The 25,107-nt window shown below is 33.7% G+C and overlaps 1 protein-coding gene across 11 annotated transcripts in view; it reads left to right on the top strand.

Annotated features, from left to right (window-relative positions):
* Robo2 (roundabout guidance receptor 2) overlaps positions 1–25,107 on the top strand; it is a 1,247,873-nt gene that overhangs the window by 1,154,809 nt on the left and 67,957 nt on the right. For all 11 annotated transcript variants that reach the window (XM_013503739.1, XM_005375549.2, XM_013503734.1 and 8 more), the window contains 8 exons: positions 1,777–1,982; positions 6,156–6,237; positions 6,671–6,833; positions 8,515–8,681; positions 12,100–12,221; positions 18,942–19,173; positions 22,250–22,374; positions 23,897–24,068. In XM_013503739.1, the coding sequence (XP_013359193.1) occupies positions 1,777–1,982; positions 6,156–6,237; positions 6,671–6,833; positions 8,515–8,681; positions 12,100–12,221; positions 18,942–19,173; positions 22,250–22,374; positions 23,897–24,068 (1,269 nt within the window). The remainder of the gene's footprint in view (positions 1–1,776; positions 1,983–6,155; positions 6,238–6,670; positions 6,834–8,514; positions 8,682–12,099; positions 12,222–18,941; positions 19,174–22,249; positions 22,375–23,896; positions 24,069–25,107) is intronic.

Below are 25,107 nucleotides of genomic sequence, written 5' to 3'. Positions count from 1 at the left end.
GATTTTAGAGATGTGGCAATAAAAACAAGTTATTAAATATTCCTGGAATTCTATATTGGCTTTTAACTTGAAACAAAGGAATAACAGCACTTAAAGATTCATAAATGAATTGCTCTCTTATAATGAAAGTCGATTTCCTACTTGAATTGAAAAATCACTCATAAGGTTTTTTTGAACTGGTCTTCTGATTTTGTCTCTTTAAGAATTCCATAAAACTTTCAATTTGAATTTCTTTTTGCCCAATTATTGCCAGATGTGTCAGAATTATAATACTGCATTCTCCCTTCTCTTGATTATTTTATTTACTTCTAAAATGAAGACTGTGAACAAGAAAACAAGTAAGATAAGTTGCTCCAGTTTTAGTTTGTGAACAACAAATAATTTTTTGTGTTTTTTTCATAAGTTTTTATGATTGATATAATAGATTTAGGTAGGTTGGAGTCCATGGTATTTTAATATTCAAGGGATATTTATCATAACCTTTAATGTGAATTATAAGTGGTCTCATGGAATGTTTTGAAGGGCCTGATAATTTTAATGATTTCTTTCCCAACTCTATGAACTCAGATAATAAAGATAGAACATGTGCATTAGGAAATACTCGTGTAAGCTGGAGTTTATAAAAGCTAGAGGACAGAGGAATTTAGGGCATCAAGCAAAATGATATAACTTTTCTGATTATGTACAATGTAATGAAAGGTGACCTTTTCAGGAAAAGAGTATATCTCATCACAATTGCTAATCAGTAATTGGAATAATATAAATATGTATAATTTGGAGCAAAGTTACTCAAAATAAATGCTTGCTATGCTGTTACTGAAGTTTCTCTTAAGAAAGCCTTCACTGGACCTGGCCATTTTAGTTGGATTCTAGTGAATTCTTAGTGAAACTTTACCTTCTTTTAACTGCATATTTTCACATGCCATTTAAAAAATGCTAAGCATTCAGATGTGCTACTTAAGGAATTTTTAAATACATCTGGAGGCATGAAAGATACTTTTACATTAATTATTTCATGAACAAAACACACTACAGTAAAAGCTTGTGGAAAATTTATCCGAGTAATCACAAAAATTATATATATATATATATAACATGAAATTCCTATTGTCATATCACAGAGTCTTACTAGACTGCTTTGTTGTCCATAACTTATGTCAATTGAATTTGTCCATAACTTATATCAATTGAATAAAATCATCCAAATAAACCATAATATGAAGAAGTAATACCATGAGCTTGTAAATACATTTTTATATTCAGTATTTTAACACCTTTGTTTTAACTAACATAGATACAGCACACACTGGAATGATAAGGAATGAATTATAAATTGTGCATATATTTAAAAAGAAAGCAAAAGTGAAAGTTGTTTCTACTTATAAGATCCTCCAAGGGCTTTCTTAAGTACACCTCTGAGTGATAAAATGAATGTTTTTCTATGAATGACTACTATACACTATTCATTTTAAATTTAATTTTATTATAGTTAAGCCTTCTAATACAAATAAGCCTCTCTAAAATGTCAGGATTTAGCTCATCATTAACTATAACTAACATACAATAAGTTATGAACAATAGTATGGTCTTAGGACAGTACATATAAATGCATATATAGTAGTATAGATGGGTGTTCTATGATAGATATTTAATATACAGAATAAGTTATTAGGGATATATATGGCATTGGGTTTTTAACCTTTCTTTCAATGTCAATGTCCCAAACTACTGCATGTCTTAAAATAAAAACATCCTGATTGTATTTTTATTCTTTAGTTCTGACAGATAGACCTCCACCAATAATCTTACAAGGTCCGGTAAACCAAACATTAGCAGTAGAAGGTACAGCAATACTGAAATGTAAAGCCACTGGTGATCCTCTTCCTGTAATTAGCTGGTTAAAGGAGGGATTTACTTTTCTGGGTAGAGATCCAAGAGCAACTATCCAAGAGCAAGGAACACTGCAGATTAAGAATTTACGGGTAAGTAATATTTGATTTCTTCTGCAGTCTTCATCTTAGTGTAAGTACTGCTCCAGGGAAAAACTGCTTGGTGAACTTAGACTCTTACATTTCAGTGTAATTGCTGCATATGTTATAATAGGTCATGTTTCTTACTTTAAAAATGATTAGTTGAAGTTAGAAGGTCATTGTCCTTATTTTACTCATAAATTCATAACAGATCTAGAATTTTTTATTTCAATAGCCTACTTTATATATATGAAATCACTGAAACTAGAAATTTTATACCAATTAAAGTTAGTAATATTATAGAAGATATTTCAAGTCTTTGACAATTTTTTTATGATTTTACTCTCACTTGTAAAGGAAAACAGTTGTGGGGAAATGGAGATAAACTGGATTGGCCGATTTTATAGTTGTGTGAAAAGAATAAAATGATGAGATTGCCCAGAGGGAGCTAGGCAGTCAGTCAGTTAGTCAGAAGGAGCCCTCAGACTTTAGGTTAAATTGCTGTAAGTTTTACATTTAAACCCCCAAATAATAAAAAGTCATTGGTGGTCTTTTAGTTGAAGTTTATGTGACAGAGAATAACTATTCTTGGAAACTTAAACTGGATCTGTTCCAAGGACAATCCAAAATAAAAAGTGTGCTTCTGAATATTGTATTAATTATCTATTATTGTGTAGCTATTAGTGAAAACCAAGAGGTTTAAAATAATGCACAGTTATTTTCTGGCAGCTTGTATGAGTTAGAGGCATGGCCACGACTTAGACAGGTCTTCTACTTCAGGGATTCACAGAGCTTCTTGATTAAGGTTATGATCTTATCTGATGATTGACAGAGAATTGATTTGCTTCCAGGCCACAAGGCTGTTGGTAGTACAGTATAGAGTTCCTTGGAGCTACTGGATTAACAAGTTTAGCATCTTGCTGGCTGTTGACTAGAGCCTGCCTTTAGTCTGTATGTACATTTTCCTGGTATGACTGTGTATTTCTTTAAAGTCAGCAAGAAAGAAAGTCTCCTAGAAAGAAGGACATTACAATTGTATGTAAAAAAAATCTCAAGCAACGCATACTAAAGCCTTGAAATAATCTATTAGCCGGGAGCAAATCTAAAAGTCCCGCCTACTCTTTATTCAGGTGAAAGATTATACAAAATAGGAAAACCAGGTGGATGTCACTATGAAGAATATATCCTCTTCCTGTATATTCAACTCATTCAACCAAATATGGTAAATCCATCCTAACCTGCCCCATGGAGCATGCACTGCCCTCAGGTGAACAGTATATTGTGGTAATCACAGATTGAAGAAGAGAGCCAGAACTAAGGTAGCTGAGGTAATAGTGCGTGAAGACAAATTCCTTGAAAATGATTTAGTGGAAGCACAATTAAAATAGTCTAAATGCCAGGTAAAATTAGGCACCAAAATGATAGGGGACAAAAACAACATAATGTTGCTGAGTTTGCACATTCAGAACACAGGAAGATAAAAATGTTTTACTGCATGTATCTTCATGTGAGGAGGATCACATTCTGAGGGTGGTAGTACATTTACCACCATAGTTCATTTAATTGTTTGTCTCTGTATCATGCAGATGCAAATGGAAAAATGATTCAAACACCACATACAAATAAAATGGACTGTATTAATATAATATAAATGATTTTAACTGTGATTTTGAGACATAGATATTAATTTTTTCTCTAAGAAATCTGCAAAGTTTGATTAAAGGCAATAAATTAATAAGACACATTTGTCTTTTTATTGATGATAAATTAGTTGTTAACTTTCTGTAAACAATTGGAAGTTATTAAAAAAATGCCAATTCTCCTTGTGTAGACACTTGAACCTCTCTCTTTGGGCTAAAGGCCGATTTGAGCCATAGAAATTAATGCATTTTCACTGTTTTCCTGAATTTGAGAATGTGCTTGAATAGCGAAGATACCTAGTAGACTTTGGAAGAACCAATTGAACGTGGGCGCTGGATGATGTTAAACTTGGAGCCCTCTGACAGGCTTCTGAGTGGTCTGTCCCAGAGATTTCTGCTCCTGAGGGCTGGATCGCAGCCAACTGCACAAGGGACACTACTGGGTGATACAGTATGCTGCACATTAACCTCTTCTTAGAGCTATTTGTTAGGAATAAGAGGATGAAGATGGGAAAGAACTGAAGGACTTCTGACCCAAACAAAAATAAAAACAAAAGCAAAACTTGTATAAGGTTAAAACAATGAAAAAATTATGATAATAGAAGCTGTTGGTGATACAACAGTGAAATTTAACAAATGAAATTTAGCCATTTAACATCACAAACTCCAGAGTGAGCACATTTTTTGTTTGTCTGTTTGTTTGTTTTTGTATAATGTCTGTGTTTAAAGGGAGATTAAAAGGAGCCTTATGCTATTTTCCTCATCCAGTCTCCAGAGATTTTACTATATGTCACATCCCTCTATGTCTCATTACTTTTATTTTATTACTTTATGAAGAAAAAAAATAACATGATGAATACTGTGTTCTCATAGTCCAGCTAATTGGTAACTAAATTAGTATCTTTTGAGAAGTAGAATGTTCCAAAACTCATTAAAGCCTACCTACTACAGCTAATGTCAGACTTATATCTCCCCACAATGACAAAGAGATGCAGTTAAGAAGCATTACCTACATACTCTTCTTTTAGCATTTGCAGAGAATAACAAGTGCTCCATTTTAGTTTAACAGCTATAATGAAATGCAAATTCTTTTACTCTTTCACTGTCCATATTCAAATGAACATCCCATTAAAATCCAGCCTCAGCTCATTATATTTCGTTTGTGAGTGATGCTTCTTAAATGCAAAGATTTCTAATGACTATAATGTGCATACAGCCACATTTCAAAGAATGGCTCTTTCCACAATGGCTATTCCCATCATGCTTCTAGGTAATAGAAGACAATTGTACAGAGATGATAAGGTAAAGAATGACGTGCCAGAGCAATTTGAAACTTATGTTAAAATACATAATGACATTTAAAATCAATTAAAATGGTGAAATGGCAGTGACATCCATGCACTACTGATTTATTTGAGAACCAATTGTGAAAGCAAAAGTCATTAGTGTACTTACATTTTGAATCCAGCAGATGTAATATTCCATGTAGTTCCATATTTATTCAACAATGAGACCCATTTTCATCGCAGAACTTTAATTCTACGTCTTCTGCCTTGTCTTCCTCTCTTTGTCTATCAGTTTGTCTTCTCTGCCTCCTTCTTTCATACATCTAACTGAATACAAATGAATATTGTTTGCAATATAAGCCAATAAGATCCAACCGTGGTGGATCTTTGGTCTGTTTTCAAAGTATATGCGCACAGAAGTACTTGACTTTTACATTTATAAAACAGAATTCTTGATTATATTTTCAATTCTTTGTAAAGTCCTTGGCCACTCTTCCATGAATAATAAAAGCATTTTAAATGATCATTTAAATGACAATTTTTTAATGTTTCTTTAAAAAGAATTATGTGTTAGACTGTTTTACATTCCTTTTCAGTTCTAAATTGCAGTGGCTTCATAGGAATTGTTGATTTGTTTTGTAAATGTGGCAACTTTATTTTACTTACTGTTATACTGCTCCTCTTCATATGTGATGACTGATTCCTTAAAAGGAAAAATATAGTTTTTCTTTTGTAAAAATTATTTCTTTCACCATATTTCTCTTGGTATAGGGGAAATGTGGCTCACTGCTATTTCACTGTTTCCTTATACCTGCATAAATTTTATCCATTGAAATATATTTTATTTGAGAAAGAGAAAATTCTCTTAGCATTACTGACACTGTATGCATACAGGGTTCTAAAACATTTCTGTCTTGAGTGTCTGTATCTAGCTCTGACACAGTAAAGCTGCACCAGAAAGTGGACATAAGAGATAAGACTATTACCGTGGGAAGAGGAAAATACAAATAAAACTAGAATTTTCAAATAACATTTGGCATAGAGATATACATTTTAAAAAGCTTTTAAATCCACATTATGAATAATATTATATGAGTTAATTTTCATATTTTGTGTATATACATGATTGACTCTAATGAAAAATTTGGACAGCTAATTGATATGCCTCAATTTATGAAAGTACATACTGCCTGGTTGAAAGTGAGTAATTAGTCTCCCAGCTGATTGCAATTGAAATCTCTGCCTTCTCTGTATACTAGATTTCTGATACTGGCACTTACACTTGTGTGGCTACAAGTTCAAGTGGGGAGACTTCCTGGAGTGCTGTGCTGGATGTGACAGGTGAGTTCTCTGTGAATAATTTGAAGGGTAGAAATTTTGAACTCCTTCTGAGCGATGATTATCAAATAATAAGTTGAGGAAAGATTGTGGTTGTAAATCCATTGATGGTAAATCTAAGTCTTCACATTCAGTGACACTTTTAATTCCTACACTAACATTTGCCACATAACATTGCACTTGTACAATTTATTACAATTTGTTCTTGATGAGTTTATTATTTTACTGTCCCTGAAATGGAAGCAATTCTAAGTCATCATGTATGAAAATAAAGTTTCCATTTGTTACTTTGGAAGAAGTAGATATTTGTTTATGTAGTTCTGACTCATTAAGATGAATTGTTCACTGTCGTCTTCTTTACTAGACTGTTTCTTTTAAATATCATCAACAGCTTATGCAACCAGAATTAAAGTTCTTTTTTCTGTGTTCATTACAGAATCTGGACCAGCAATCAGTAAAAATTATGATTTAAATGACCTGCCAGGGCCACCATCCAAACCACAGGTTACAGATGTTACTAAGAACAGTGTCACCTTGTCCTGGCAGCCAGGTCCCCCTGGAGCTCTTCCAGCAAGTGCATATATCATTGAGGCTTTCAGGTATGGGACAGTTCTTATTTTCTGCCTTTTGTTTTTGTTTTAGTTCCTAGATAGTAAAATCTCAACTAAGCTACCATGGTGTATTATATAAAAGACATATTCAATCAAAACATTTTAAGAATTTATCTTCTATATCTGACATTAACAAGGGACTTAACTTTTCTACTTGTACCTTAATTATAATATCAAATATGCATTATCTGTTTTTAGCTCTATAGGACTGTAGTGAGGGACATACCCATTTAGCTGAAGCCCTTATACTGACAATTGTATGCACTTAAAATGAGAATTTGAGCCTTAGAACTGAGCAGAAAATACTTAGAGTTCCGCCCAAACATTTTTAAATTTCTGCAGAATTTACAGAAGCATGAAATTTTGGAACTACTTATTCCTGATAAATAGAGCAGAACATAAAAATACTCTAATGTTTTTATATTGTATACTTGAGTACACCTATTGCATATTATTTCTAGAAAATACAAAAACCACAATTGGGGCTGGGGATTTAGCTCAGTGGCAAAAGTGCCTGCCTGGCAAGCGCAAGGTCGTGAGTTTGGTTCCCGGTACCGGAGAAAAACCAAAAAAAAAAAAAAACAAAAACCACAATTAAGACATCGATTCTACCTCTTTCTAATTGCTGAAACAAAAATATTTCTGGCTATTATTTTAAATAAGTGTCATTAACTTAAAGATATAGATAATAAATTAGGATATTTCATCATCACATTGTCCTATAGGAATTTGATGAAATACTGATACATATGGGCGGATGGTTTTAATATACTTTCATATTCCATTTTCTAAGTTTGATTTTGTAGTTTGAAGGACACAAACTGTCAAGTTAAGCTTCTCTGCTCCATATTTAAGGTAATGATAGATACATCATTTTCAAATTTCAACATTCTCTTTTCCATAATTTTATCTTTAATTCTTAAAGATATCTAAAAATAGACACAAACTTAAAAATCATATTTTTCTCCTTATCTAGGAAAAAGTAGCATTTGACTTTACTCAAAGCGATCTAATATGTCAACCATCTGTAGCTAGCTGTGAAGAGGTCCACACACAGATTGAGATATTTCGCTATTCTGAGAAATCACAATACTGTGTAATGTACAATTTTATTAAAAATGTAACGAAGGGAAAATATTCATGACATGCTTCCTTTCTTCTTTTACAGATATGTAGTTTTAGAAGGCTCTATTATAATATTGCATGTGGAATTGATGCAAAAGAAAACACACCTTGTAACAGCAAAATGTATTGGCATACTTTACTCTGTAGTGCATTTATTCTTTCTGCAGGTTAATTCTTTTCAAGGTATATATATAAATGCATTTACGAGGACCATACTTATTGTATAACCTTGATGTTGTGATCTTGGCCTCTGTTCCTTTACAGGTATTCATTTAGTGGGCTGCTGTGCATTTAGCAAAGGGCTGTCACATCTTCTGGGCTGAGTTTAATTTTGTTGTGCATGGCACTTCCGTTAGGTGGGCTCGGCTTTGTTGTTGAATAAACTGAAATCATCCAAATGTTTCATTTATTGGGCTGAATACTTCAAGTGTTGTATGTGTGTGTGTGTTTAATTTTCAGCCATTAACCTTTGTCATTGATACCCACTTCCATTTCCAATGGCTTTATGATTGCTCTTTAAATGAAACTTCTGTTCATGTTTCAGCCAATCCGTGAGCAATAGCTGGCAGACAGTGGCAAACCATGTAAAGACCACCCTCTATACTGTGAGAGGATTGCGGCCCAATACAATCTACTTGTTTATGGTCAGAGCAATCAACCCCCAAGGTCTCAGTGACCCAAGCCCTATGTCAGATCCTGTGCGTACTCAAGGTAATTTCAGTAGTTGAAACCTGACTGGTTCTGTAAGGAAACATCAGATAAACATTATAGAATATCAAGATTGCATTATGAAAAGGTGACGTATGTATGTTGATTTTTACTTTAAAAAAATTATTAGTGTATGTTGGCCATACATAATATATATATTCAATGTATGGCATATATATATATATATATATATATATATATATATATATATATGTGTGTGTGTGTGTCACATTTTGATCCTTTTTGACTTCCCTTTACTTATATGGTTCTTTCTATACTAATTGACTGGATTTCATCCAGTCCAGAGAACCAGATTTGTTGTTTACCTTCATAAAATGTGTGCTTTATCTGTTGCTTTCAGGGTCTATAGAGTTAAGAAATAAACTAAATAAGTTGATATATTTACATGGTAAAAGTTGAATCCATTATAAGTGAGAGACAATACTTATCTTTCTTTGTATTAATTATACAATAACAAAAATAAAAGAATAAAAATGAATAGATACCCAGAAAGGGATGTAAAGTAACTGCACTACTGCTCAGAATTCCCATTTTTATAGTGCAGTGGCTCTCAAAATGTGGATCCTAAATAGGCAGAATGGCATCCTCTCACTCTGAACGGCATTTTGAGCCTCCAGTGCAGAGCATTGGGGTTGACCCAGGGTCACTTAACATGCCCTCCAGGTGATGCTGGCGCTGAACTTTAACAACGTCCCATGCAATGCATTTTATTCATTCACATATTGCAAGGAGTAATTTATTACAGAAAACAGTAAATCAAGTTTTCTTCCTGAGGCTTTCAATTCTTTTGATTAACAAAAATCCCCTCAGAATATTAAAATGTAATTTCAGAATGGAAGATTTCCTCATTTTATCTCTAGTAACCTGTATATTTCCAACTGAGAAGTCATTGGAGTCTAAGGTTTAGTGCAGAATGCTACATTATAGTTTCCTTTATGGCTAGCATGTGAAGGGAATTAATACAATAGGAATGGTGCCTTTATTATGTGTTCCTACCTACTTCCTGCAGGGTTCTTGAGAAAGGGTTAATTATTTCTTATTTATAAAGGGCTTTGAACAAGATATAATTCCAAGTAGTATTTTATGCAATGAAAAGCACTGTACAGCCATAAAACATTATTATAATTACGATGTAGTTCAGTGATAGTAACTACCAAGCCATTATAACAGAGAAGGGAGCCTTAAAGAAATCAAGTAAAATAAAGTCACCACGTGGCTGTAACATTGCTGACATGATGACAGTCGAGGGAGGAGGGAATGCCACTTTGCTATTGTTCTCCAAGCAGTAATGTGATTAATTTTCCATGATGATAAAGGGCCTGTAGGTAAAGAACCTGTCTCAGGAGAAAGAAAAAGCACAACAAAGAATTTGAAGACCTGAAACTAGTTACATTTTACCTTACCTAGATCCAATTGCTTTTAGTGCATCTGAATTTAATGAGTAAATAAAATTATTGAATGTGAAATGGAAGATGTGTACAATTTTAAGTCAAGAAATCACACTGCCTAGCCAATTTCCATCTATGTGGATAGAAATAGTTTTGTGCGTCACTGCAGTGTTAGGTGGGGAGATAACAGAGAGGGAAAGACTTCTGGTGCGATTAAGTCTGGCAGACCTCCCTGATCATTCAATAACTATGCCAGTCACTACATCTTGACTCGTAAAATAACTCTTGGGGAAAAGGTCAAAAAAGATTAATGAAAAGTTGTTTGTGATCTGGCTTGTTCCAGCTGAGAGACTATATAGAACAAAAGATTTATGTTCTCTTAACAGATATTTAATAGGAAAACTCACATTTTGAGTCTAAATGTCAGAATCATTTCTGATATCACACTTTTAGCAGCCTCACATCCTACAAAAACACTTCCTAAGAATACTTTTGCTTTATAAGCTCTTATTTTTCCAAGGCATTAAGTACCACAGTATCTAGAAATCAATCATTTCATAAAGGCTACTAAATATGTGCATAATGTTGGTGTCATAGTAAACTATACATGGATCAGAAAAGGTTAATATTCCAGGAAGTAACTTTCCCCCCAATTCAAATAAGACATTTCATTGCTGTTTATATTAACTAAAATAAAAGGGAGGGCTGAGAAAAAGTCACTGAAGTATGTATCTCAATTATTAATGTCTGGTTTAATTTACTGCACCTAATTTATGTTATAGCTCAGACATGCAGTTAAAATACTTTTGCAAAAATTGTACATTGTGGTCTAAGAGCATAGACAAAAGGAGATTTAAAAATCATTTAAAATTGGACTTCCTGGGGCTGGGGATTTAGCTCAGCGGCAAAAGCGCCTGCCTGGCAAGCGCAAGGTCGTGAGTTCGGTTCCCGGTACTGGAGAAAAACCAAAAAAAATAAAATAAAATAAAATAAAATAAAATTGGACTTCCTTAAAATAGTTGGAGAAAAAGATTCTCTTTTCAGATACCATAGGGTATTGTTTTGTAGCATTTTATGAGTGTTTTAAATTTCCAGCTAAAAGTATTTTTTGCTCCAGTTTCTTCCCTTTCATGGGCCAGCCTGAAATAGGTCAAACACTAGGAAAATACAACCTGTTAATCGGAACAAGGGACTTTACAAATTCCTGAACTGCAGTGTACAGATATGTGTGCATTTGCTTCTTGGGAAAATCGTTGAATGTACAATGTCAAAATAAAACCTGATCTTTCTGGAGAAATCTTCTAGCGTATACCCCAAACTTTATTTTTTTCTGAGAGATCATACTAATGATTTTGCAAACAGCTATGTGTCTGTATTAGAATGAAGATGAGGGATAGTAGTTGATGGGTTTTTCTGGCACAGAAAGAAATAAAACAGAAAAAACTGCCTTTCTTGCCAGCACAGAGAAGACTACAGTAGTAAGGAGGGACATGGAGCTTCTGAAGGCCTGGCTCAGAGAACAATGGCTGTATAGGGCCAGGCTGGAGGTGGGGTTTAGGGGGTGGACCACCTGACATGGCACACCAGGATTGGGTGGGAGCATGGGAAAAGGAAACAGGATATTACAAAAGGGGAATAGGAGGTCATAGTTTGACTCAGAGGGAGGAGGGAGGGGCTTAGCACATGGCCTCTATTGCACAGCACCATAGCAACTTGGCAGGAATCTTAGCGAGGTCAGAAACCCCTCAGTAGTATTCTTTTGATAACGTGTCCTAATAAAAACAAATATCCTGTCTCAACATCTCGCCAATGTAGGTTTCATATACATATTTTTTTCAGTATATTTCCATATATAAATACAAATGCATTATGTGCTTAAATAGTTTTTGACACAAAAATGTTTTATATTTTTTCCTAGTTTTGAGTTTTAAATGCATAACATTGGCTTATGTAAAATGAATCAAGGTTGGGTTGTGAATTTTTAAAAATGTGGAATGGTTATCTCACTGCAGATATCAGCCCACCTGCCCAAGGAGTGGACCACAGACAAGTACAGAAAGAACTAGGGGACGTCCTTGTTCGCCTTCACACACCAGTTGTGCTGACTCCTACTACTGTCCAGGTCACATGGACGGTAAGTTTTCAAAGATTATATTAGGCTTCCTATAGTGTCATAAAGGCTCTCTATTTCCTTAACAAAACTAAAACAAAAGGAAAAGTGCAAATAGACGAACCAAAACTAGCAGTTAAACCCCTCATTATTTAAAATCAAGGCATATTCAATGATAATAAAGGAAAATATTCCATGGATGAAATAGAGTAAGAGTAACAAATTGTGATATAAACATGACTTTTCATATTCTGAATGTTCTAACAGCTTTATTGAGACATAATTAACACACCCTAGTTAAAGAATACAAATGAATGTTTTTAGTATACTTAAGGGATTTGAAGTCATAGCAAAATCTAATTTTAGAGTATTTCATTATCCCCAAATGAAACTTGTGTCCATTAGCAGTCCTTCTGTTCTCATTACTTTACTCCAGTGTATCCAATAATTTGCTCTGTATTTCTATAAATGTACTTATACAAGACTTTTCATGTGTATAGAGCTGTGTAATAATTCTTTGTATCAGACCTCTCTAACTCCATGTAATGTTTTTGAGGCTCACGTCATAACATGGGTACTGTAGTAGTTCATTCTCCTCTGCTCAGGGTAGTAGACCCAAATAGTACTCCATTCGATGAATATGTCTTATTTTTGTTCCCTTTTCACTTGAAGAACTCTTGGTTGTTTGAATTTTGGGTACTATGTACACTGCTGCCATGAGAATTCATTATGTCCACATGCATTTTCATTCCAATTTGTACACAACTAAAATCTGTCAAATCATATGGTAGTGCCTACTTGATATTTTAATGAACTGCCAAAAGTTTTCAAGTGATTGCACCATTTTTTCTTCCAAACTGCAATGTTTGAACTTTCCAGTTTCTTCTAAATCATCTCAATTTACCTTCCACCCTCATCATATACTCTGTTTTTGGCTGTAGCAGTTCTAACATGCACTGCTGCATCATTGTGATTTCGATTTGCATCTCTTTAATGACTAATGATGTTTGTCTTTTCATATGCTTATCAGGCATTTGTATCTTTTTTACAGAAATTGTTATTCAAATTCTTTGTCCATTTTCAAGTTGGATTATTTATTTGTCATCTTATTATAGACTTGTGGGGATTCTTTATGTTCTGGATATGTCATTTATCAGAGAAAGGATTTACAAATATTGCCAATTTGTATGTTTTTTCATTTTGATGGCTTCATTGAAAGCACAAAAGATTTTAATTTTGATGGAGTTATCTTCTAAATTTAAATGAATCATCTTTGCACTCAACACTCATGCAAGAGACTCAAAACAGTTATACATTTTTAATAATTTGATAGACATAGTCAAAAGTTAGAGGACATTAAGAAATTGACATTTTCATGTATGTTAGGAAAGTTCATGTACTATGTATTATTAATTGTGTCAGAATACAATGGTAAAATCTTTTTGTCATATGATAGCAACAGTAGTAAAAATAAATAGCATGGAAGCAACAATATTACTTATAGCAGAAAAAAATATATATATATTTTGTTTTTTCTTTAGCAGAAAACATTGGTGTGTGTGTGTGTGTGTGTGTGTGTGTGCTTATACTTTGAGAGGAGCCTGATAATATTCTTTGGCTAATATAATTAGCACCAACTTTTTATTTATGACCAAATTCCTTCATTACAAATCCTTAAAATTTAAAGAGAATTATATTAGTATGATAGAAATTTACAACTACTTAAAGTTTTCTGTGTATGTAGAAAAATATATATAAATAATGAATATTTGAATAGGCATAAGTGCAAGAATTTTCACTTTAATTATAATGTTTATTTGGAAAATACATATAATTATTCTCTCTTGTTGGCTTGGGTAAATATTTAATAAAAATTAGACTAAGTTTGTAATGATTGTTTAGGAATACAATGTTTCTAATACCACTTTAATAAAATTTTGCAGAGCCTTTGTCTATATTTTGCATATAATGATTTCTATCCTTTTGTTCCTATGAAAGGAACATAATTCTCTTATCATTATTCCAGTGGCACAGTGAGAATTATATCTGCTGTGCTTTTTCTCTTTCTCAGTACCTTCGACTATATTAAAAAACAAAACAAAACAAAAAAAAATAAGCTACCAAAACAAGGAAATTATTGTTTTTCTTAGCAGATTTTTCTCTTATTCTAAATTGAAAACATGTTCTTTGCTCTATTGGCAGTTTTAAAGGGGCTTCTTTTAAGGTGCTTCTAAGTGAAGGAAATATTTGGGTAAGAATCCAAGTCATTACATTTATAATGTTAGTCACTTTAAGATTCACTAAGTTTAAAAGAGTATATCAGGTTAGATCAAAACTGCATGTCAGTAAATTGTCTGTTTTTCCAGGAAAAAGGGAGAGAGCAGGCCATATTCTTTTATGTGTCCCTAGATAACCTCTCACTACTACTCTGCATAGCTATCTGCCTCAGCGGCAGTGACTGCTGTGAATCTAGGGATAGTGTTGGTTTGTCCAGAGCCCAGTGCCTGTTATGAAATACTCTTTAAGTAACTGTCTAAGGAAGTGTTCATATCAGTTATTTTATATTCCTACAGTTTTATTTCAAAAGCATAAGGGATTCCTACTATCACAGGGTGTTGCTCCTTGTGAGTTCTTAGTTACATGAGATATGAGTATCTGAGAGAGGTTAGGTTTAATGTAATCAAGTCAGGCTGGGTGTGGGGCCAGTTGCCAAAGAAATTGCATTTTATTTCCATATATTTTCAGTTTACTAAATATATATGTTGTTTAAATTATTACATTATTAGTATCTAAGTTACACATCTGTTGGGGTTTGAGAGAAGTAATATATGCTCCAGCCAATTTTTCTAGATCTGAGTTTAGCTTAGGTGGTTAACCGAAGAGCTGCAGGATTCAAGTATCAAAAACACATGACATTTGTTTGGGAAAAGCCAGCAACGATCCAAGGCTAAAATTAAAGCAATAATATTAATGGTGGCTTCTTTCTGAAAAATGAATGCTGATATGAAGGATGAGTGAAAATGATAAAAAAAATAGTTACCATACAAAAGAAAATGATAGTAAGTCACTTGCTGAAAATGATTGTTTTAGTGTATACTTTTGTTTGTTTTTGTTTTTATTCTAAAACAAAAAGAAACACAGATTCTTAATATCACTAGGATGGAAAAGAGTGATTTTTAAATCACTCAGTGGTTTGTGTATATATTGTTTCATCAATTTTTCATGCCTATATCTTGTAATATGAGCAACTACTTTGAAGATAACATACTAACCAGTGACTCTCCTACTATCTTGTTTTGAAATTTTCTATCATTGTTTTTTGTTTTTCTCTTTAAAATAAAATAAATAAGTACATCACTCAGCAGCTAGGCCCATCAAAGAAAATTCATTATGAACTTTTTGTTTAGATGAGGTTTCTTGATTTCTGTCTTATTTATAAATTGAAAAGATAGCTATTGAGCATTTCATTTAAAATTTTGGTTAAAATTCTAACTTGAAGGTCACATGTGAGTCTCCTTTTTTTTATATATCCCTTCTTTAACAAAGAAAAGCTTTATCATTGCATATTTCTACAGTTTACAAAGCATTTTCACCTAAATTAGTCATTTGATTACTTCTGTGCCCTTGAGATGTAGGCATTATCTGACAAAATTAAGTGTAGTAAGGCTCAGAAAGTTGAAGAGACCATGCTGCAGTTCAAATGGAAGCCTTATGACCGCAAGTATGAAGTTCTCTTCATTATTACACTTTTTCCTTTGGAAAGTTCTTTTCCACTCATATATTAAAAAATGCTACTTTTTAAAAGTTGTATAAAACCCATGAATTGGTGACTAGACTCTGATCGTAATCATCTCCAAAAGAATATCTCTTATAATCCAGTTATTAATGAAACTAGTAAGAAGCAGATGGTTTAACTGAAAAGTGATCATCTGTCAAAATGAGCTCCAAAAGTTAGGGGTATAGAACACATATCCAAAAAAATCTGCACATTTTTAAGGTAATGTTCAGGAAACATGCGACAACAAATTTTCTCTCCCCCAAAATGCCAAGGCATACACAAATTTAAGTCAAACTATTTAGTTATTAAGTAGGCCATTACTATGCACTAGTTATTATACTAGTTATTAAGGAGGCCATTACTATGTACTAGTTATTATACTAGTTATTAAGGAGGCCGTTACTATATACTAGTTATTTTACTAGTTATTAAGTAGGCCATTACTACATCCTAGTTCAATACAGTGCTCACTGAAGTGAACAAAGCAATGCTGTGCAGTAAACATTAGCTTCATAGAGTCCCTAAAACACTTAATTAATGAAAACCAAACATGGATAAAGCCAATTTACCCTGATTTACAGACTCCCTTCATCTGGAAACAGCTGCTTAATGTTCTTCTTAAAAACACAGCTTGATTCTTTCAGTATTAACAAGCTATTATTGTGAGTTATGTCTTTCTCTCAGTATATAAATTCACTTAAAGCAAACGCAGAGAAGTTTATAAAATGTAAGCTTAATGTTGTTTTAACGTATGTTGTAAGAATTTTTTTGAACTTTGACAGTTGTAATGAAAGGCATCTCTCTTTGACTCTCATAAATTTGACTTTTTACTGCTTGGTTGTCTTATATTTTAATGTTAGAACAACTGCTTTAAAAAATTATGTCATTTGGTACCAACGTGGTAGTATGGATGATACTGAAAGACCATGAGCTTCCAAGTTAGACTCCAAAGTGCATTTTCTTAATATAGCTTTGTACAATTTCCAGTTCCTAAAAATCTAACTGGTTAGAAAGCTGTCAAATGGAGGAAGAAATTCCCATTGTTGATACGCATTTGAAAGATTGAAATTAGCTGTAAAAAAATAAACACTCATATGCATGTCTTCATAAAGGTTTCTAACTTGGACAACGTACACATAGAAGAATGCTCTTTCATTCCACCCTATTTTGCTTGAAGTTCCACACTTTAACACAATAAAGCAAATATTTTAATCTGATAGTTACTGATGTGCTGCCTTCATTTACAGTATTAATAAAACAATACTGTGACAAGAAGTGTTAGAAATTAATGCATTAAATAATACCTTTTGTTTATAGCGTGCTGACAGTTGGATAAAGAAATTTTTTAAAGCTGAAATAAATATCTGCACCATCACCTTTTCTATTTCTTTTTTCTCCACAACTTTCTTGAAATTAGGTAATTTAATTTTTTCCATTAATCCTTATATTTTATTTGAAAGTCAAATGTGTCAAGTTGAAAGCTTCTTGGAACATTGCTATTAAACTCTGACATGGGGCGTCAATCAGGAATAGTGCTGTGATGATTTACGTTTAAGCCAAGCATTTCTAGAAACAAGAAAAGCTATTTAAAAGCTATTTTAAAAAAAACAAAAATCTTAAACTCTTTTTCTCTTTGAAACTGAAACAACTATAAAACCCCTATAAGATTATATAGTAAATGTATAAAGAGAACGTTTCATTTTTTATCTTGCTTTTATATGTATTTAATTTCCATGTACTTATAACTTTGTAAAAAACCCTTGTAAAAAAAAAATCTATTCAATATGAATTTCAATTGTCTCACATTATTATTGAAATAGCTACTGTCACATAAGAGATAAGAATGTGGCCAGGTCAAGAGTAGAACTTATTGGGCATGGTAGTACAGATCTGTAATCCCCGAATTGGAGGCTGAGGCAGGCTCTCCATGAGCTTAGGACTTCAAAGCCAGCCTGGACTACATAGTGAGCTCCAAGCCAGCCTAAACTACCTAGCAAGACCCTGTCTCCAAAAAAAAAAGTAGACCTTTTGAAGGAGTAAGGAAAACACAACTGGTTTCTATTGAGTAGTTAGTGATGAATATAAATTTCCCCTTGCATTTTAAACAAATATCTAGCTTCACAATGTTAATCTCTCTCTTATGCTTCTTTGAGCCACAGGGGTTATTCGCTTTCTGTCCCCCATTTCTTCCTGGGTAAACCAAGCTCTTTCTATGGATGGCAGAACTCATGTGGTCTTCAGGGAAACCATCTCCCTATCCTGACTCAGTCAGCTTTGCTCCATTATAAATTTCATACTTTCTGGTGCATCTCATTCATAAAATTGGCTTTTGCCTATTTTCTTAAGATTGCAACTTGACCTTGGTTGAAGTGATGATAAAAATGATGCCCACCTTTCCCCTGGACACTGAGCTCCATGAGGACAACAACTGCCTCTATTGTTACTGTTTTCCCTTCAGATCTTAGAGAATTCCAGGCTGCTAATAATAAAAAAACGTGTTTTGGGAGCGAAGTTGTTAGTGAATGGATATGGGGTAGGAGCTGAAATCTGACAAATCTGAAATCTGGCCCATTACATGTAAAACTCCAAAAAACAGAGATTTGTTAACTGGAAAAAAGGCCAAGCAAATGAGAAATTAAGCTAAAAATGATTGACAGGTCTGGGCATTGACAGGACATTGTGCTAATCCAAGGAATCTGAATTGATTATGTAGACATCCTAGATATTGTGAGGTGTTTAAAACAGTGGATGGAGTTGTTCCATTCTTTGTTTTAGAAATCAGCTTAAGAGCAATGTGTGTTTTGAATTGAAGAGATTATTAGAAGCAGGGGAATGAATAAAAAAAAATGTGGCATCACTCCCACAGGGTCCCAAGGGCTGGAATGGGACAAGAGAAGAGGGGCTGGGCCCGCTGCCGTGTCTGACATCCTTACGTGCAGTGTCAGCTGCCTTTTGCTCTGCTTCAGGTGGATCGCCAGCCGCAGTTTATTCAAGGCTACCGAGTCATGTATCGTCAGACATCAGGACTGCAAGCTACGTCATCCTGGCAGAATTTGGATGCCAAAGTCCCCACTGAGCGAAGTGCTGTCTTATCCAGTCTGAAAAAGGGGGTGACTTACGAGATTAAAGTTCGACCCTATTTTAATGAGTTCCAAGGAATGGATAGTGAATCTAAAACGGTCCGTACTACTGAAGAAGGTCAGTATCCAGAATGTGAATGTGAAGCAAACTTACTCCGCCGTTAAACCAGTTTTATTACAGTTCTAGCTTATCACCTTCCTTGTAAGACTGGAAAGGGCTCATCTAAAGGAAGATGTGCACAAGACCTGTCATTTTCCTCTTATATTCTGAGCTTCTATAGAATCTGACCCATCCCACACTGACTAACAGAAAGGTAGAGAAAACGACTGAGTTTGAATTTTTTAAACATTTACCCCAAATCTTTTATTCAGTACATTTGTGTTTGATTATAATATATTCCCATGTTTTTATGTAGATGTAGCCCACTTGGTTTCAGTAAACTAGACCGTAGAAAACCCAAGAACATGGGTTATTCACAGTGCTGATTCTTTTCATGTTTTACTGAAGTGTGATATTTCTTTCACCATAGACCCTGCCTGTCTGGCCCACAATTTCTAATTTGGAAAGCCACTTGCATGTTTTCCATAGCTTTCTATTGTAGACTTCCTTCGCACTCACTGCTGTTGGAAGCATTTTAAAGTCAGACTCTGATGTACTAAGATTAATACTGGTTTCAGGCAGTCCAGTTTCTAGTGTTTTCTTTACTGAAGGAGAACCTTATAATTTTCTCACCAAAGTATAAAAGTGTGGTGGTGCCAGGCATGGTGGTGCACATCTGTAATCCCATCATTCTAGGAAGCTGAAGCAGGAGGATTGTAACTTAGTGACTTAGTGAGACCCTGTCTCAAAATGAAAAATAAAAAAGGAGTGACTATGTAGGGCATTGTGGCAGTCCTGTATTCAATTCCCAGTAACACAAAAAAGTGAGATAGCAAAACAAAAACCAACCCCAATTCTGCTTTGTACTAATTTTTTGTGTATACTTTGTGCACAAAGCCTTTCTTTAGGTGTGTCCAACTGTAGGCCAAAGGATGGACAGGAAAACATACTTTGTACAAAATTATTTAAGATCAGTGTTAAGAAAATACATATGGTTTACACAAGCTAACCTGTAGATATTCATATTTTACCAAGAGATTTAAATTATACATTTTTTAAAATATGATACACAGCAAAAATATTATCTTCACATTGCTTTACAGTATGTTGTACTGGCAGAGGAGGAATGCATACTTTTGACGGTGTCATTAGGTTATATTAGGATATGTAAAGAACAGAGTTAGTAAAAAGTGTTAATATATTTTAGCCACCATGAAAACTTACCTTAAGTTGCAAATTGCTAGAGCTGGTTAGTGGGAAGCATAACTTTAGTATAGAAGGTGATGTTTGAAGCTTTTTTTTCCAAAAATCAATTACACTGCAGTGAGACTTTTCCTCTGGAGGAGACATTTGTCACCATTCAGTATACATTCATCTCTGATTTCTGCAGCTTGCGGAGGTAACAAATGAAACTCAGCTGGGATATGTCTGGGAACGATGAGCTGTGATTTGGGTTCTTTCACAGGTGTGGGAGGAAGCTGAGTACTGGAATAATTGACCTGTCAGAAAGCAGGCTCTCTTGCCAAGCCCGCAGCAAGGAGAACGAAAAGCCAGTTTCAAAAGTGTTATTTTTTAGTGCCGTCCACTTTATAACTACAAAGCTGGCAGACAAGTCGTCAGATTTATGTCGTCATGTCTTATTTTGGAGCAATATTGTCACGTAGAAAAATAGCAAAGAATAAATTGTATTAGTCTATATCTAGGTAGCTTTTATATCATAATGCAATATGGTCATATCTCCATGAAATATGTCATGACAAACTTACCAAACATGGGAGACGTTATCAACAAGCTATTAAAGTATCTTTTCGGATATTTGGGGTATTTTCAAGGGACTAAACTATGGAGAGGTATGAACGTATTGGTAGTTTTACATAATATTTAATGACACAAAATTCTTTAATTGCTTTAACTGAAAAGGAGGATTTTATATGGTACTCTGATTTTACTTCCTCTGTTTCGTTGAAATTCAGACACTGATCGAAAATAGATGAATTTTTTAGCAAAATTGGTACTTCTTAGCTGTCAGAGAGACAGGAGGGAAGACGCTGCAGTCTAAAGTCACGAATAGCTTCTCAGACATCTTCTCTCAGTATGGTTTTAATTAGTTATAGGAGAAACTATAAAAGAAGGAAATTACTGTAGGAGATCAGAATTTGCCCATTTCACATTTGACCCAACATGAACCTGTTTTCATTTTTATCATTAGAACCCCTTGCCCATCCATATAAAATAAATTTTAAATTTTAAATTATGGGTCAGTTTATAACAATCAATTATTTTTCCCTGTGTGAAAAGGATTGCTTTTCTTTGTTGGCAAAATTTACAGCTGTGTGTCCGTTCTCATTTAGTAAATACAAATGAAAATAATACCAAATAATCATCAATAATGCCACCATACAAAAATGGCACCTGGTAAAATTTGGGTATATATCCACCCATAATATTACTGGTTAGAAACAATGCTTTGTTGTTGTTATTGTTTAGTTTTTTTTAAAAAAGTGTATTAGTATTTAAATAATGAAAGTTCAATAATCAGACCTACTTGAGTTCAGATTTTGACTTGGTGGTCAACTTAGATAAATTATTTGGCGGCTGGGGATTTAGCTCAGCGGCAAAGCGCCTGCCTGGCAAGTGCAAGGTCATGAGTTCGATTCCTGGTACCAGAAAAAAACTAAAACACACACACACACACACACACACACAAAAAAAAAAAAATAGATAAATTGTTTGTTATAGCTTGTTTCCTCATCTGTAAAACTGAGATAAGAGTTGTTTTTGCCTCCTGAAGTCATTATGAGAATTAAAACTGACATTTAGCTCTGTGCTGACCCTATAAAAAACACTCATTCCAATGTGCGCTGTTAAATTAATTATTGAATGTATATTACCACAACTGTTACATTTGCTTTCCAATGTGCATTGAATTTAAAGGTTATATTTCAAAAAGCTGTTGCAATAGAAGATCATATGCAGACTCAGGACCACTAGAAGTCAGAACCTCATAGGTCCTGTCTTTCTATTCATAATCTGAAGGCAGGATAATAGACAGAGAGGCTTACAGTTTACGTTTATTCCATTATTTCCTCTACAGCCCCAAGTGCCCCTCCACAATCTGTCACCGTGATGACGGTCGGAAGCCACAATAGCACAAGTATTAGTGTTTCCTGGGATCCTCCTCCCCCAGACCATCAGAATGGAATCATCCAAGAATACAAGGTAAGCCCTGGTGAAGAAAAGAAGGCTCACAGAAAAAGTTGCCTGGGGAAAGCTCAGCATGATAAAACCAAGGCTTATCTCTGAATCGTTTACCTAAATAGAAGTTTAGAATATTTAGTTCTGGGTAGTAAAAAAGTAAATTCCTAAGTTCATTAACACACACATACAAGAGCCACATAGTGGTTAGTTCTTTAGTGTTCAAACAATGCTGTAACACTTGTAAAACTTTACAATCTATATAACTATGCTACAATAAAGGCATTTATTCTTATACCTCTTAACCATGTGTGACAGTTAGGCTTAATCATCAACTTGACTGGTTTGGAAATCACCTAGGTGATGATTAATGTACAATTCTGAGTGTGGGTGGGTTATCAAGGCATCACGTTGGGTACTATATATACTTTTAGATTGTCCAACTAGGTTTTGGGTCTACCCCCCTGAACCCAATTTCCCTGTCTGTCACACACAGCCAGAGTCACTTTGCCCTTAAACTGAATTAAATTTTATAAATTATAAAATTTCTCACTCATGATAAACCTGTCATATTTTGGTACCAAAGTGTATTTTTAGGTGAGGGTTAAATATTTTCCCATTAATAGCAAAGATATCATCTCTAAATAAAAGAAAAATGATTCATAAAAATAATTTTGCTTTTCAAGCAAATCGTATATGTTCCTACACATCTCTATAATTTATAAAATATTATGTAATATATATGAGTACAAATATACACAGTGGAATTCTCTTTATAATCATTTTACAGGAAATAGATGTCCATATCTCTGAAGTAAATATGCCCTAAAATTTGATTTCTACTTGGAATGAGAGCCCAGCTGCTTTAACATCAGTGTCTAAAGACTTTCTTTCACTTTGTTCTTCTGTGTACCTGTTTACATGTGTGTACATGTTTTGATGAATATTGATTTATTAGTGTCAATAAAATTATTGGCTTTAATTTTAATTTAGTCAATATCTATAATTTAGGTCAATTAATCTTGACCTAAAGGAATCTTAACTAGTCATTTATAAGTTAACATTTTCTTAAATACACTATATATTACTCAGATGCACACATATATACTTAGGTGTCATAATTCATAATTACTATACTTATAGTAGATTATTACAAAATAAATTTTGATGAATAAAGTGGAGAAAATGATGTGTTTTAATCCATACCAGAAGGCTATTTGCAGCCGAAGGCTATTTTCCATAGGTGCTTAAGGAATCATTGTGCCTTTTAAATTACTCATTATGAGGATTCGGTGCTAATAGATATAAATGAACATAACAGAGTTTTACCTTCTCTTGCTGTCTTTGTTTCACACATATGCTCACACACACATGCACACACACGCATACAATGGGCTTGGGTTTGCACTCTAGAAAATGCCGTTTACAAAATACTTCATTAAGCCCAGAGAATAGATTAAACACTATGAAAATATTTAATCAATTATAGCCTAATTCCCAGAAAGGAAGTTTCATGTTTACTTGTTTTCATTACCCGTTTCTGTAGATCTGGTGTCTAGGAAATGAAACTCGATTCCACATCAACAAAACTGTGGATGCTGCCATTCGATCTGTAATAATTGGTGGATTATTCCCAGGAATCCAATATCGGGTAGAGGTGGCAGCTAGTACCAGTGCAGGGGTTGGAGTAAAAAGTGACCCACAGCCAATAATAATTGGTGAGTATCAATCTATATGGTCTGTATTGTAGTATCAGACAATTGATGTCAAGATAGTTCTTTTTTATTTTTAATCTATATCCTTGGATATATACTTATGAGTGTTAGGGGAGCAAACATCGTAAATGTAAATGAGTTAAATGACTAGGATTTTTGTAAAAATGATGGGTACATTTTTTCATGTTCTTAAGAATCCCCCAAATCTTACAACTACAGTAACTTAGTTTACTAAGTTACTGAAAGGAGCCTTAAAAATTATTTTAAATCTGTACATTCATTAGTAATGTTGGTGTCATTGAAATATAGGACATGAGAGTTACAGAGTACATTAAATCTAAATCTGTATGCTTCCACTTATTCAGAAAAATGTCAAAAATTAACTAGCACCAAGCCAAAAGAAGCTCTGTAACCCAAATACAGTATCCCAAGGGAGAAATTTATATGAAATCTGCTACCATCTTTGCACAAAATTGTACCCTATTATCATAGATTATGTTCATCTGGTCTTGAAATGTATACAAATGGAGTTATGCAGAATATGATATTTTATGTCTGGTTTCTTTCACTAAGTTTAATTTTTTTAGTGATTCACCCATGAGTGTATTATACAATTCATATGTTTTATTGCTGAGTGGTATTCAATTGTATGAATATACCATATTTTGGTTTATCTGTTAGTCTCTTTAGAGTGAACATTCTTATGTAAGCATTTTTTGAGGACACATGTTTTCATTTCTTTCATAGAAATACACAGGAGTAAAGTTTCTGGCTAATAGGATGGTAGAGTTTGACTTTATAAGAAACTGCTGAACAATTTTCAAATTATTGTAGCATTATATACTCCCAATAGAGAGGAAAAGGATTTCCCGTTTCTCCACATTATCAAAAACTTTTGATGCAGCCAGTCTTTGTAATTTTAGCCATTCTAGTAGATCTGAAAAGTAATTCCGTATGAATTTAAGTTAATGATGCTACACAGTTTCTTATTTGTTTATTAGCCACTCATGTAAACTTTTCATGTCTTTGCCTTTTAATATTG

Source organism: Chinchilla lanigera, unplaced genomic scaffold, assembly GCF_000276665.1.
Source record: "Chinchilla lanigera isolate Chin_1 unplaced genomic scaffold, ChiLan1.0 scaffold00006, whole genome shotgun sequence".
Taxonomy (NCBI): domain Eukaryota; kingdom Metazoa; phylum Chordata; class Mammalia; order Rodentia; family Chinchillidae; genus Chinchilla; species Chinchilla lanigera.
This window is presented reverse-complemented; position numbering and strand designations above follow the sequence as displayed.